This window comes from Abramis brama (genome assembly GCF_963993115.1).
Source record: "Abramis brama genome assembly, chromosome: 5".
NCBI classification, from domain to species: Eukaryota; Metazoa; Chordata; class Actinopteri; order Cypriniformes; family Leuciscidae; genus Abramis; species Abramis brama.
Window position 1 is genome coordinate 8493476 of NC_139967.1, and position 16003 is coordinate 8509478.

Genomic DNA, 16003 nt, shown 5'->3' on the forward strand with positions numbered 1-16003 from the left:
TGCCTCACGTCCTGTATAAAGGTTGGATGTAGGGCTAATTTCTTCAATGCCATATCAAAACACCACTGGATTGGTTCACAGTGTGCAATACTAATTAAATGAATTAAAAGACAACACAAATGCTTTCTCCATCGTTTAATGTCTTGTAATTAAGTTACAAAGTTTTGACAACAGGAGAATGCCTGCAATGGCATCTAGTGCACCCCACTTGACCAAGGTCGGTCTGACTGGATATGACTGTCCTGGGGTGCGTTTCCCAAAAGCATCGTTAGCCAACTATGGTCACAAGTTCCGTCGTTATCAGCATAGTTCAACGAGTCAGTGTTTCCCGAAACCATCGTTCCAATGAACATTCGCAAACAGCATCGCAAAGTTGTGTGGTTGGAAGGGATTGACTCAGAAAGAGTCAATGAATGCACGCGAGTCACCTGATCGACAAATGCACATCTTACTTGTTGCATGCACATGCTGACCTACATTAATACAAAATCAAGGTTTTGTATTAACAACCGTCTCTATTTGTACAAAATGCTGCACATTCATGCATTTCTGGATTTTGCACACACAAGTTGTATTGTAGGCTATTACTTTAATACACTAATACAAAAGAAAACATTTGTATTCACAAAAAAAGTGTCTCTATTTGTACAAATTGTTAGCCTGGCAAGCCAGACCTACATCAAGATGTTAGGTCTGGTAACTCACCATAGTCACAGCTCAATCCGAGGGGTGGGATAAACGACTGTCTTTCAAATTCCCTCTGCACGCAATAGGACATCGCTTCAACCAACCAGGGGTGCGTTTCCCGAAAGCATCGTTGGCCAACTATGGTCGCAAGTTCATCGCAATGTCCATTGAACTCTATTGGTAACGACGGAACTTGCGACCATAGTTGGCCAACGATGCTTTCGGGAAATGCACCTGAAGGGTTAAAATTTAAGAATATGTTTTTAGATCTGCTGATCCTATTTCCCTACATAACATCACATAAAAAACTAAGGTGAACTATACTGTATTGGGCATTCAAGGTGAACATGAGGGCATCCATTTACTGATTAGATTTAACAGTTTCCTTTGAAGGGGGATTGTTAGTCTTTGGTCTTTCTACTAAGAGTTGAACTATGTGTGAATGTTTACCTAGTCTTGGTTCTCGTGACCATGTGTTGTTTATACAATTTGGGGGTACCATTATCTCAGTTGGGGGTAATTGCCTCTATTGTCTTTAGATGATTAGATTCAGCAGTCATCTCTAAGGCTGTGTGTAAGTTCAGCACCTTTAAGGACAGCCCACTGAATGGCCTATAAGATACCATGTAAAGTTCCCCCAGTCAGATCATGTTGGACGTTTCTACAGCCGCGTACGGCGGAGTTCTCAATAAAGAATAACTTCTGTTGAACGCGATCCCGACTGTCTCACTGGTCTCTGCTTCGAACAAAGAAAACTTTACAACACACCCCAGAGCGTTTTCCCAACAGCGGAGCTAACGTTAGTTGATAGATTCAACTTTTGAATCTGGCTGGCAAAACTATGAACACATCTTCCTTTTTTAAGAATGACTTAAGTGCTGTTCTTTGCTCTTTTCTCAAAGAAAAACTTAACTCCAAGTCTTCCAGAGTCGCGGCCAAAGCCGATTCGAAAGACTGTTCTCCAGCAGCAGTCATTCTTCTTTGTTTTCAAGTAGCAGGGAACCGTCGCAACTCTGTCGTCATTATGTTAAGCCCGCCCCGCCTACTCTATACACGATGTGATTGGCCTGAAAATAAATTTTGCTGCCGAAATTTTGTTCAAAATTGAACAAATTGCTACACATTCATTCAATTTTGAATTTTACACACGCAAGTTAAAAGGCATTTGGTTGTAGATAGTAAAACATATCTGCAACCTTTATCAAGTTCATGCATTATAGTGCTTGCACGTTAATCATTTTGATACTATATTCAACCCATACTAATTTGCATATTCATCGAACTGCATATACTAAATGAGGCAACGGTGTAGGGTTACATACAGCTTTTTAAAGCATGAATTTTTCTTCAAGAAAAAAAAAAAAAAAGTTTAAATATGTAATTTGTGATCAAAGATGAGTTAAGGGATAAAATTGACTACAGGGGGATTTTAAATAGAATAAAACAAAAATAAAAATAACTAGCTAGGTTAGCCAATCGCTATCAGTTTGTGCTGCCATTAACAATTTCTCCGACAAGCGGATGCAATGAGACCCGTTTGTTCATGTGACGTTCTGCATAAAGCCTAGATGAATCATTTTCCCCATTTAAAAAGTACAAAATGGGGAATAAAAGTATAGATTTGTAATTATGCATAATTGTAAGTCATAAAAAAAAAAACTTAAGAGAGATTAAGAAAACTAAAGTGCGTAGACTTGATTTTTACAGATTTTCGCATAAATGTTTTTTAGCTATATAAATTCAACATGCAAAGACATATTTTCAATGTCATTAGTCAATGACATATGCCTTTTAAACCTTGATGTTGAAAAATTGGAATAATGATTAAAACGCATTAATTAGCATTTACAATTTATTCATGTTTGTAAACCATAAAGCAGCAGAAAAGACTCAAAATAAACTTTATAGAGATTTTCCTCCCATAATTAATGGAGTTTACATTTATGAAAAAATAAATAATCCAACAAAATAAATTCTCATGAGAGCTCAGCATCAGGCAACCATCCAACTCATCTTGGCTGACATTTCAAATATTTTAGTAATATTAGTGATAAAGGGCACAAATAGCATGAAGTGAAGATCTTGAAGTCACATATAGAAAAATGTGAGTGATTCAAAGCACCAAAAGAAGGCACTAAGACGAGAGTGTACTCGTTACCACCGATTGTTCTGAGCCGACCTGAACAATGTACATTGGTACGACACACTGTACTGTCATGTTGTTGAGATCAATGTCATCGTCCGCTCCTGTCGCCATAGTGACCAGTGGAGCAGCCAAGCTCACGTCCTCAGATAGAAAGGGATTCAACTCCAGGGCCTGAGGAGGAGATCAGGCGATACAGTGATAGCATGCAGAGATTTCAGAGGAAAAAAGGAAGAAATAAATGTTTTTTGAGCAGCAAATCAGCATATTAGAACGATTTCTGAAGGATCATGAGACTGAAGACTGGATTAATTATGCTTAAAATAAAGCTTTGACATCATAGGAATACAACTTTCTTCTCCAATATAAACTATTTTATTTTACAATATTACTAGTGTTGGGGAAGCTACTCTGAAACTGTAGTTTGTAGTTTAACAAGCTACAAAAGTAGTTAAGATACAGTCTAACTACTCTTTTGAAAAAGTAAAACTACTTAGATTTTTTTTTTTTTTTTTTTTTTTACAGTAGCTGCGTTTACATGGACACTTATAATCGGATTGACGGCTCAATCGGACTAAAAAACCTTCATGTAAACACCTTAATCGATCCGATTGAGCTCGATCCGAATTAAATTTCGATCGGATTGAAAGGGGTGGTTTATCCCTTTTGTAATCCGATCGAGAGAACATGTAAACACTTGATCAATAAGCAGCATGGCAAAACGGTTAATATGCTCTAAATTATGACAAAATACAGATTAATATTACATCTGCTGTTTAAAACAAATAAAGAACCAATAGGGGAGAATATTTATGCGCGAAAAGCGGGAAACTCTGTATATTCGTGCAGTGTGCGCATGTCAAAACATCAGATCCGATTTGAAACTTGTGACATATAAACGCGAACATCAACCCGATTATTTTGTTTATCATTCATGTAAACACCTTGTTCGGATTCATCAATCGGATTGATTTCATTCCGATTGTGTCCATGTAAACGCAGCTAGTGACATTGTATATTACAAACAACTGAATAATTGTTAATGAAGAACGATTATTTTTCGATTGACAGATGCTTTGCCAAAGCAATGGTGCCAAACACAACGTTGTTATAAAACTGTGGTGGGACAGATTAAACAGATTTAGGTCATCATAAAATCTGAAATATGCAATAAAGCAGGACAATTCATTTAAAAAGGCTATGATTCACCTGTAAATGCACAGACAGTGTTTTTAATCTTTGGCTTGCATATTCATAACTAGCTCACTGGAAAAACTACACTGCTTTAAAAGCAACTTAGCTCCTGTCAAGCTACTGAAAATTTAGTTTAATAAGGTTGCTACTTGCAGTTAGCTACTCCCCAACACTGAATATTACAGATTTACTGTATTTGATCCAACATACACGGCCTTGGTGGCCAAGAGAGAGAGGGGAACAAAAACCTCCAAACTTTTGAATGTTAGTGTGACATCTGATTGAAAGCATTTACTTAAAACATATTTTACACACTTCTAGAACATTTCGTCAGTGAACTCACATCCTCCATGCTCCAGAGATCAGAAGAGTCACTCTCCATGCTTGAGTAGTTGATTCCAGTGTCCAGGAAAACATTTGCATTCCCATTTCCCTGCAACACACACACGGCATCAAGTACTTTGCACTCGTACTGTATATGAATGGTCTTGTAATATCTTCTAGGACAAAAGGGAATGGCGTGGGGCTTGACTCACAGTGGCAGAGGTATGATTGAGGACCGCTGAGAGGAGCCGGATGTACTCCGTTGCAGCCTTCAGCATGTCCACTTTACTGGGCTTTCGATCTCGCGGCATCACTGGCACAATACGGCGAAGGTACGAGAACATGCTGTTCAGGCTCCTCACCTGAGTGGAGCAGCAGATGACACCATTAACAGGCAACATTTCACAACATCTTTGACTGAACCAAAGAAATAACACAAAAATGGAGCTGAGGAACAAACTCGTCTCACAATGCTTTTGGGAAACACAGCCCTGATGAATACAATATAGGGTAGATCAAGATCAGTATTTTGGTTTTTAAAGGAAGTTACCCAATAGTGAAAATTCCATAATTTACTCACCCTCCCATTCCAAACCCATTCTACTACGTTTTTTTTTTTTTTTTACAAAATATAATGACTTAAACACAGAAATGCTTTACTGTAGCCCAGCATCATAGTGAACGACCATCATGGACTAATTAAAGTGAATGCGTCACAATGCATTAGATCAACTCTGAGAAAGTCAGCTAGTCTCTCTAATTAGGCTATAAATTTTGGAAAATTTCCATAATTGCAAATTGTATATTTGGAATCCTGAGAGCTTCCATTCAGAGAGAGCAGACTTAAAGGAAACAATTATGCATTACAGCTTAAATCCATGGTCATTAGTCTTAAAGTCCCCCTGCAATTTTATCCCTTAAAAATCATCTTTGATCTACAGAAGAGGATTAGGGCCAAGCAATAATAAATAAAAAAAAACATAGAGATTAAAGTCATTATAATGCGAGATTAAACTCGTTAAATTTCGAGAAAAAAGTCAAAATACAATCTTGAGAATAAACTCATTAAATTTCGAGAATACAGTCGTTGTGTTTTGAGAAAAAAAGTCGAAATGAAATGTAGAGAATAACGCATTCAATCAGTGTTCATTGCATAGCCTACTTAATAATTACGTCCAATAGGGGTGGTGCCATTTCTACCGTTTCTATGGTAACGCAACATCCAATTTCAAAACGGTTTTCACAGGATGAATTTGAGTTTGTAAGCTTTCAAATGATACCTAATTTATGATAACTACTAAAATGTGATGTAATAAAGGCGATAAAAATATATTTTAGAGGATAATATAGCCTATATATTATACTTTTTAGAGGATAATATTTTATCTTTTTTTTATTGACAAATACTAGATTATATGTTTTATGAACTTTAAGCATGAAGTTCCAATTATTAAAAGTGTGTGCATCAACTTTGTGACAAACGCCAGAACTCCTGTTATGATGTAGATTTTTTGAGGTGCACTCTTGTCATAAATTCATCTATTACTGTTCCTACATAATTTGTAACAAAAAACAGTGCTAAAATATCTATTTAGGAGTCTTAGACCTTTCCAACGATATATAGCTGGTCATGATTAGATTAGGATTTAATTGTAATATAGTGAATTAAACTCAAAATACAAAGATGGTCAAAATTAGGGTTAATCCCTTTTTTTATACCCTAAACAGGCAACGTGACTCAGGAGTCACATATTTCAAAACGTGCTAAATAACATCATGAACAACATATTAATTTTCTTCAGCACCTTAAGACAATGTTCACAATTAATGTTAACAGTATTATTATTATTTTTCCAGAAGAAAAGTACATTTAATATACATTTTCTTTCCTCAATCTGAATGTCCTGCACTACCGGTAGCCATGTTGGATTTAGGTCAGGCTGACTAATTTATCACAAAAAACTTGAAGCAAATCATGTGACCAGCATACACAAGACAGACCAGGCTGTGATAAATGATAAAAGGATTTGATGAAAAAAAAAAAAAAAAAAAATCGTTCTTATGCCCCAAAAAAGACAATAAAAACTATGTGACTCCCAGAAATGAGGAACATGAGGAAACGGGTTGCCCGTTTTAGGGTGCCCGTTTTTGAAACACCACATAGACAAACAACATTGAAAGCTTGATTTTCACCAGGGGAACTTTAAGACCTGCCATTTGAACATTTATTTCTGTCAAAGCTGTAGTTATTAAAATAAAAATGCATTTTCTGAAATGCCAAAGAAGCCGGAGAACAGTGTTCCAGCTGAAGCAGGAAGGCCTTTAATACACCATCACTGGCCCTGAGATTTTGAAGAGCAAATCTTTCAGCAAGTCAATTAGAGATCTAAAAAAAGAAGGAAAAAAGGAACTGCAATCTTTCTGTAAAGCCATAAAAATAAAAAATAAAAAAAACAACGAGATTAACAAAAGGATTGAAAGTCTGCATGGTATAGCACATGCATTTTGATTGAAACAAATGGATTTTGTCTCTCTTTTGTTACAGTTTACTTGATATTAAAACTGGAAACTTGCTCCTAAGATGATTTTACTGCACCTGCACTGACAATCCATCACAAAGGATAAAATAAAAACACTACAATATTTATTGTAAAAACCATTCAGCCCTTTTTACACAAATTACAAGCAGGCTATTTTAGTTGTGCTTGCCTTGCACCCTAAAGTTTTATCAAAAGTTATAGTGTACTTGGAGCCATTACCATGGAAAGAGAGTCAGTGAAGAGCATAAGATGAAATGAGACTTGTGAAGGAATATTTTTGACCAGTAGCTTATTTTTCAGTCAAGCTGTAAATGGAAACATTATGCAAAAAGGGCAAAACATTTATATTTGTAAGAACTGATTTTCCTGTCAAAACAAAACGCACCCTGCAATAAAGCAGTAAAATGCACCCTGGACAGAAGATAGCAAAGAGAGAGCACAGGACACTGTCCTGCCCAAACTGTCCTTCTTCCTCATCTCTGCATCCCCCTCTCCCTCCTCAAGGAATGTCTTTTTAACACATATGGTGTATCTTGTGAATATGTTGGTTTTCCTTTTCATGTTTGGTGTCATTTAAAAGGGCACAGTGCGATTGGTAAAATGGTCTTAATTTCATTGCAGTCATTGGTTTAATGAAAAAGATTGAGAACTTAGGGAAATCCTGTTCTCCTCTCTGGCTGATATCTCTTTAGGATATCTCCAGAAACCAGGTGCTACCCCCCTGGGGTACATGGATTGGCCCAAACAACTCTAAACAACATTTGCTTAACCCCCCTTCTGTTCTGATCTGGTATTTAAGGTGAGGGAATAGAACACACTTTGGGACTCTTTTACCAGGAACATCCCCCACACAGTAATGCATGTCAGTATTTTCCTGTTGGAAAACCCTGACACATTACTGTGTGTCTTTGTCAGGAAAACATTACTTACTTTTAGAGTCATCTTTGAGTAAATGATGTTATGTATTTTTTGAATTGGCTTTTAATAATTTACTTCTGTAATTGGCATAATACATTTTTACCTGACAAATAAATGTTAACCTTGATTTATTCTGCATTCTTCTGAAATCATTATTTCCAGTAGATTAATGTGTAGTCTGGTGTTTCCGCAAACCTTTGTCCAGAATAGATCAAACTGAAGGCACTTTGAATGGACCATGGGGCACATCTTAGAAAGACCTTCTGATTTCTGACTATTCCCTGACTTAGCATGTTGTATGCTGCAAATATTATATAAATTACACCTATGGGTCTGTAGTGTGCGGCCGCATAGGGTAAAATATTTGTACTGCACCCTCTGACTATTTCAGGACTGGCTAGTTTGTGATCGTGAGCGCGCAGTCGCGACGTGACGTCTCAAAGCGACACTAGGTCCGTAATGAACGAATAATTGAAAGTATGGGATAATCAGAATAATCAAAGATCTAAATTAATTCATAATCAATATTTATGATTATTTTCTAATCAGAAATACGATCTAAATTTGATTATGATTTGAAATTGGAGTCAGATTAAGCGTAGAGCTAAAGCAATACTAAAACTAAGTTCCAATAAATTAAGTGAACTTCACTGGAGCGCTGAAAAGGCATACACGCTTTAAACCTTCGCCAGGCCGTTGGATTCCGTCGTTGGGCTAATGGATGGTCCTTACATATTCACCATCACTTTTTGCAAGTCTGTCGATTTATTCGAGAAACGTAAAGTTTCCATCACAGAATGGCATCAAGTAAAACAGTGTTTCCCAACCTTTTTTCAGTCAAGGCACCCTTTGAAATTTTTTTTAAAAATGTGTGGCACCCTACACTAGTGTTGTCACAATACTACTTTGATATTATACCTTGAAATGTATCAATTTACAAAGAACTGCGGTATAGTCCTACTGTCATATAGATATTTTTAATATTATAAAAAAAAAAAAGTTGTCCATCCATTTAAAGTCTAGGAAATCATTAATTTCTTCTGAAGAGATCACTTTACATGATGACATGTATAATTAAAGCTTTTATTCATATATAAACATTGCTCAATTACCATTGCAAATCTCACCTAAATGTTTGCTGACTCAGTGTATTTGTGTTTTTATATTGGGATAATTTTGTTATAATTGCACAAGATAGCTTGTTTTTAATACATTTTATGTAATAATTTCACAGTTAATCTCCAAATTAATGTAGAAACAACATAAAGACAGTAGGCTATATTTAAAATAATTGTTTAATGGCATCTTTTTATGAATGAAGTGTTATTTGATTCTGATGTCAGTGCTGCACATGTGGATCCCATTTTCTCACAACTCTTAACGTTCATTTAAGACTTTAACTAATTTAAGACTGCTCTCATGAGGATACTCAAAGCGAAACCGTGAAAGAGAAGTCGATTCTGGCGCGCATCGTTCTGTGCGTCTGCGTTCAGCGCATTCTCTTTTGTGTTTTCTCGCTTGCATGGTTTAAAAGCATTTGCATGAAGAAGAACGTGATTATATAATGTAACGCTAGCCAAAGGATGAAAGAAAAAAAACGGATGCTGCTTTAATTGCGTTAAATATTTTTAACGCGTAAAACTGAAAACATGAATCGCACGCGTTACCGTTGACAACAGCACGGACATAACCGATGTGTTTGTGAATACGCGGCAAGACGGACGTTGTGACAATGTTTTCGTGTGTATTTGACCGTTAGTGCAACAATAAAAAAATAGGCAGCTTTATGTGGACGCACTGGGAATGAGGCACGGGAATAAAATCATGCGCAAGCGCAACCTCCTCAATTCAACCCCGAAAACGTATGATTTGCATTTTTATTATACATTTGTGCGCATTATTTGTTGTTATTAGAGACTTATAGACTTATGTAATTTATTTTATTATTTTTTACACATTTTAGCAATTTTTAAATGTTTGATGGGGTTTTTACACGGCACCCCTGCTCTCGCCAGAAGGCACCCCGGTTGGGAAACGCTGAAGTAAAAACAGCACCGTAACTTAGAGAACTAATGTAAACCTGCAGCGCTTCATTCGCCAAAAGAGGGCAGCAATGTACAAATGCTGGAAACAAATGATGCTTGCTGTCGTGAACTTTGCAAACACTCACCCGCAGTCTCTCCTTTGCGTTTGCAAGCTGTCGTCTCTTAACAGCTTTATCTCGGTCCTCCGTATCGAGGTACTGGCCGTCGTCCAAACGGACAAATTTACCAATATTCACGTGAACGGGAAGTGAAGGTTCAGCGCTCTCGCACAACAAAATATCGCCCATAAGCTCGCGCTCTGGGACTTTCATGAGACCCACTATGGACCTGAACTTCTTGCCGGTCATTTCACCTGACATTCGTGTATTTTCTTTAAAATACTAAATGAGAAAATTGCTCAGCAGGCCTATAGTCTAAAACAGGGGTGCCCAATTCTGCTCCTGCCGATCGACTGTCCTGCACAGTAGGCCTACATCTCCAACCCTAATAAAACACACCTGAAGCAATTAAGGTCTTCAGGATCACTTGAAAATTAAAGGCAGGTGTGTTTGATTAGGGTTGGAGATAAACTGTGCAGGACAGTCGATCGGCAGGAGCAGGATTGGGCACCTCTGGTCTAAAATAACACAGGTAAAGCAAATGATATGTTTGGAAAGAAAAAAATAATTGTAATTGATCATACTGTAGAATCTATTGGTCTAGAAGTTGGTCAAATGACTCATTAAAAATCTAATTCTAACTGATAGCACCTGCGACAAACTCCAGCCTGACTGATGTAGATTATGTGCTTTTCAGGCTTCACCGCTAGATGGCAGTGCAGGGTATTATCTCTTGAATCTGCATGAAAAATAAATTTTACCCTGAATCCTTTCCAAAACGACTGATGTGATTGAACTTAAAGTTCTTACTCTGCTGGCAGTAATGTTGATATCCCGATGTATCCCGATATATATAAAACAATTTTTAATTGAATGGGACGACTGGGATAGTTGCCACGTGGGGAAGTTCAGTTGTCACAAGAACTGTTGCCTAAACTTCACTTGCATACATGAAGATTGAATTGCCATCCTGTCTTACTCATTTTAGCTTCTCCTTTGTTTCAAACTTTCAACAACAGTGTTTCAATTTTCATTAAACAACAGCAACAACAATGGATAAGCTGTTCATGTCTGTCAGGTCACGTTTTTGTACCAACATATAAGCATGAATGCACTGCAGCAGATTGCATTTGCATAAACATTGCATCATCATTCATATTATTTTTTGTTGCATTTCTTCCCTTTCAGTAGATACTACTTCAGATCCATCCCCACTTCTTGACTCAGTGAAACTGTACAAAAGTGTCACTGGTCATAAACATATTCATTTAGAATAATTACACACTTACACAAATACGCTCATTATAGCCTTCAGTCTGAGCGAGTGGCATTGTACTGAACACATACTGTCTATCACCTTTCTTTTGTAAGAAATCATACTTTATGAACCAGTTAAGTGGAAATGCATCATACTGGTGAGTCATTTGTCTGCATTACTTAATCGTATATGCTTTTTAAAACAATATCCTTTTTCAGAGAGAAGATGTATAAAAACGTGGATTAAACATAATCCACAAAATATTCCTAGCAAAATTCAATAATAAATAACTAAACATCATAGCGTGGTGATGTCTGAAAATAATCCAATGTAAACATCCTGTTCATCTTCATTACTTCCTTGTTAAATCATAAAACCACAACTGACTTTTATGAATTGATAACCTAATCTGACGCATCACGTTATCACCAGATTGAGAGTGGATAAAGTTGTTCTGTTCTTATCGGTCTTACATCATACAACATACATCGATCAGTCTGACATAACCGTTCTGTAAAAGATTTTATTCAGTGTATTATTTGCTGTTTTCCCCCATAACAAAGAACTCTTATCACACTTCTTTTGAACATGAAATAAAAAAGAAGCAAACAATGTCAGAAAAAACTGGACAGTACTCAGTAACTATCTCCATAATTCACAACTATAATGGCCTAATATCCTACTTTCCAGTGCCTTGGATACAATTGTGAAAGACATCAAATAGATTTTTCTTTTCTGTTTTTGACTGTTATTATTTTTTACTTTTTTATATATATATGTTAACAATAAGAAACAAGAAGTGTTATGAAAAATGTATCACAGAAGACTTTCATAATGTTGCATTCGTTTCAGCAAGTAAAGACCTTTACCCCAGTTTACAGCTTGCTCATGCAAGAGACTGTAGTTGCCCTCACAATAATGATTTTGAGAACAACTGAGGCACAATTGTGGGTTTGGAATCTGATCAGCTGCTGTCTTACATTAATGTGCCTGTGGGATGTCAGGAACTCAATTCATGCTCATCTGATAACGGGACCAGCTCTCTCCAAAGACATTCTGTGAATTCATAATCGTACTAACCCAAATAAGTAGGCAAAGTGGTGTTGCAGGTATTTCAAAAGTGAGCTTCAGTGAGAGGAATAGTACTAACAACACTAGTCACTTGAAAAACTAATTTCTTTTGTACAACACTCATGTTGCTTTTTAGTTTTTTATTTATTTAAATCTCATATACTTCGTCAGCGTATATGCAATTATAAATATTCTAATTAGAATCTGCCAACAAATACCATTAATGTTTTTTAGACTGTAAAAGATGGTCACATGTTTTTTTTTAAACACATTTTCAGTGTGTTTCTTTCAATAAAGGCTGTTTTTTAAAGTACTTCTTCCTGACTCTATGTATTAATGCTCATGGGTAGCCTAAATGGGTTCCATTCAGACCTTAACATTAAGTATTTTACTGTTATGTGTCAACAAGATTCAACAAGACATTTTCACCTGGCTATACCCAATGTTTAGATCTGTTGTGGTATTTATGCAAATTAGAACATACATAATGAGATTATGCACCTTTTGTCCATGTTAACAAACAATTTCAAAAAACTTGTAATACATTTTTTGTTTATCTTGATGTAAGTAATCAACACAGTAATTTTCATGGTGATATCTAAAGGTTAAAACTTTTACCCTATTCACATAAGAAAAAGAATGAATAGGCTATATTTGGGTCTTTTTCGAAACTTTCCCCTGATGGGATTCTTCTGGGCTTTTTTTTTCCTTACTCAGGACATATTGAGGATACAAAATCAGTTGAGTTTGCTTCTGTTGCAACCTTTTTTCATAAAATGACTGGACTACTATGGAAAACATCTTTTAGACTCCCAAATGTGTAGGGGGACAAATGCAAAGTTTGAAGTCAAGAGACTGTTTCTAATAAAGAAGTCATAATGAAACTGTTGCTGTGTGTGTCATACAAGGAGACGTGCCAAGTTGCACATCTAGTTCTAGGTTGTGTCATACAGACAAAATGAACTAATTCAGATGAAGAGCACTTACTCTTGCTGCAACCTAGACTCCTTTATTCTTAAATACATAAAAACATCATCCCATTATGCTGTTTAACCAGAGCTTTCACTGACAAATGATCTTGAATTACAGTAAATTGCAATTTTTATCATGTCTTTTTTGATGCATGACTTAATCAAACTGCTAAAAAATGAAGTCATATGTTAGCCTACAGAAAATTGGATTTAAAAAAAAAACTAAATTACCATTTTATTAGGCCTATATCATAAATTATGCTGGGATTGGTTGAGTCTGGGTGGGGGTGTCCCAGAGTCTGTAAACTTTGACACGCCTTCTTTGCGGCCAATCAGCAGCAAGACTCTCAGTGACGTATACCTACTCAAATTACTAGTGTGAAGTGGGTGGAATTAATAGTGACATCACTTTGCATCATCATCGTACCGGATAGCTCAAGTCCAAGAAAGAGTTTGAGAAACTTGAAGAACATGAGCTCACACTTAAATTGACTTACAATCAGTTCAGATCACATTCAACACACTTAAGAAGACACCCCAAGCTGACAGAAGACGATGATCGCCTCTCATTTACTGGCATACTACTTCACTGAGCTTCATCATGACCACGTCCAGAAAGTAAGTAGCCTACTACTGTAGCCGGCTTGCGCTAAATCGTCATCTCACATTGTAACTTATATTGACTTAATCAGGCCGATGGACGAGTGAAGATCATTATCGGTCAGTTACAATGTTCGTTTGTTGGTTTTTAATGTAAGTCGTTCACATCCTCTCTCGCATCTACTACACGTGTGTGTGACAGCGAGGTCAGCTTTACATCACTTTACACAAGATAATATCACGATCCTACTTATAACAGGCTTTGAGATCCTGTAGTTTATTGAATATTCCGTTAGGCCTAACGTTATATTGATTTCCTTTTCTAAATTTCCCCCACATCGAGTATTTCCACGAGCTCCGTGCGTCAGTAGGAAAGCGTCAGTTTCCGCATTTTTGAAGTATGAAGAGTAACGTTACGTAGTTTGGGAGTTGGGAGCTGCTCCATACCAATAATAACATTAGATGATATTCGTGTCGATAATATCTAGGCTATATTTTTAGTATATAACATAACCGTATGTCTGCCAGTTTGAAATAATGGTCTATAAAAACAATGATAATAAAGGTAAAAATGATATTGTATAAACTAGCTGGGCGAGTTTTCGTGGCGCTTCCTGCCACGACGTACCTTTAACTGAGGGAGCGAGTGTTGCTCTGGTAACCTGAGACACTAGCGCCCTGCTAGTCACGTGTGTCACCTCCTGGCCGCGCGACTTCAGTAAATTCCATTATGACAAAAGCATTCTGTGACCTCTGACAAGTACATTGTCACACTTAAAAAAGAATTAGAACTGTGATTAAGTTAATTTGATGTGATGTCCTCCATACTCTTCAGAGCAACTCAGGAATTGACAAGATGTTTATAGCCTATTTCATGCACTCCTATACATACCTTCATATCGTCACCTTCCTAAAATAATTGCCTAAGTAATTTTTTCAGGTTTCTCAGAAAACACACAAAAAATGAAAAACAACTTCAGAGGTTCGTCCTTCTTGATGCAGCTCCCATCTTGAAAAGCTTGTAAAATTGCCTTTTAAAATTTTAAAATTGCTTGTAAAATCTTTTGACTTAGGCCAAATAAAACGGCCTAAGTCACACTCTTGACATAGGCCATTACACTACAGGGGTAGAACTGCATGATCTGTTCAACTGAGGATGTGGGGATTTTACCAGAGGTGGCCAGCATCATGAGGAGATGACTTATGCAAAAAAATCATTTTTGTCAAAAAATGACTTAGGCAATTATTTTAGGAAGGTGACGATATTCATTGTGATATAGGCCTACGCCAAAGCTTAATCTGTGTTTGTTAACACATTAGCAGATTACAGTTGACAGCCCTTTTTTATATACGTAGTGTTTGATTCTAAACAAGACTATCAACTGCATTCTTTTACTGAACTGAACTGCCTCACCTTTGTTTGGTTAACTAGTGCTGCGTGAATGAAACTGCACTGGATGAATGGTTGTCTGACAAGTCAGCTATTACCCTCAGTGTCTTATAGCCTACGTTATCAACAAATGGCCAAATGGGATCATTGTACAAACAACAAACTGTATGAAATTAATATACCCTGGTTAAAAGCTGCATTTTTATTTTCTGCTGTCACTGGGATCAGATGATATACACAATGCCGAATAGAACATTCCAGAATCAAACACAAATTCTTAATACCAAATTAAGAACCACTGCCATGTTCCTCATGCCAGAGTAGAGTAAGCTATCTCTTAAGCATATTTTGATATGTGGCAAACTCACAAAAATCTTATTAGTAGAGACTACTAACATCTATCATGAATAAATCAAATATGTTATGATAAATTATTCTTAGAAATATCAAATCAGTGTTATATCTTTCCAGAGTTATTGGTCTATATGAAAAATTATAATATTTTCATTGCATTTAAGCACTGCAATCTCTGAACAAATAACACACATCAGTTTAACACAGAAAGAATGAAGACTTAGTTACTTTTTTGTCCATCCTTCTTTGAATTTTCGGTCTACATTATTGTCTTCTGTGTATCAGAACAGTAATTCATCGTGTGATCGCATTCATAATCAGATGTACCGTAGTATCAGTATCCTTATTTGAACATATCATATATTTAATTTGAAGAAGACATGATGAAATATGTCTGTGTGCGTACGTAT

General features: G+C 36.4%; 2 protein-coding genes across 2 annotated transcripts in view; one reads left to right on the forward strand and one right to left on the reverse strand.

Annotated features, from left to right (window-relative positions):
* Positions 1 to 2528: 2528 nt before the first annotated feature.
* figla (folliculogenesis specific bHLH transcription factor) lies at positions 2529 to 10311 on the reverse strand. The gene is made up of 4 exons (XM_084114886.1): positions 9977 to 10311; positions 4561 to 4710; positions 4368 to 4457; positions 2529 to 3004 (listed from the first exon to the last, which is right to left on the reverse strand). The coding sequence occupies exons 1-4, from the start codon at positions 10208 to 10210 to the stop codon at positions 2822 to 2824; spliced, it is 657 nt and encodes a 218-aa protein (XP_083971012.1). The 5' UTR covers positions 10211 to 10311; the 3' UTR covers positions 2529 to 2821.
* Positions 10312 to 13621: 3310 nt separating this feature from the next.
* Positions 13622 to 16003, forward strand: part of hk2 (hexokinase 2) — a 59782-nt gene continuing 57400 nt past the window's right edge. The window contains exon 1 of the mRNA XM_084114445.1: positions 13622 to 13867. Coding sequence (XP_083970571.1) covers positions 13805 to 13867 — 63 coding nt within the window. The 5' untranslated portion in view covers positions 13622 to 13804. The remainder of the gene's footprint in view (positions 13868 to 16003) is intronic.

Excerpts from the sequence above, each read along its gene's own strand:
- figla (XM_084114886.1), bottom strand. The coding sequence starts at position 10,210 with ATGTCAGGTGAAATGACCGGCAAGAAGTTCAGGTCCATAGTGGGTCTC. Across the intron at positions 4,711-9,976 it reads ACGCAAAGGAGAGACTGCGG|GTGAGGAGCCTGAACAGCAT; the intron begins GTGAGTGTTTGC and ends TGCTCCACTCAG. Across the intron at positions 4,458-4,560 it reads TCAATCATACCTCTGCCACT|GGAAATGGGAATGCAAATGT; the intron begins GTGAGTCAAGCC and ends TGTGTGTTGCAG.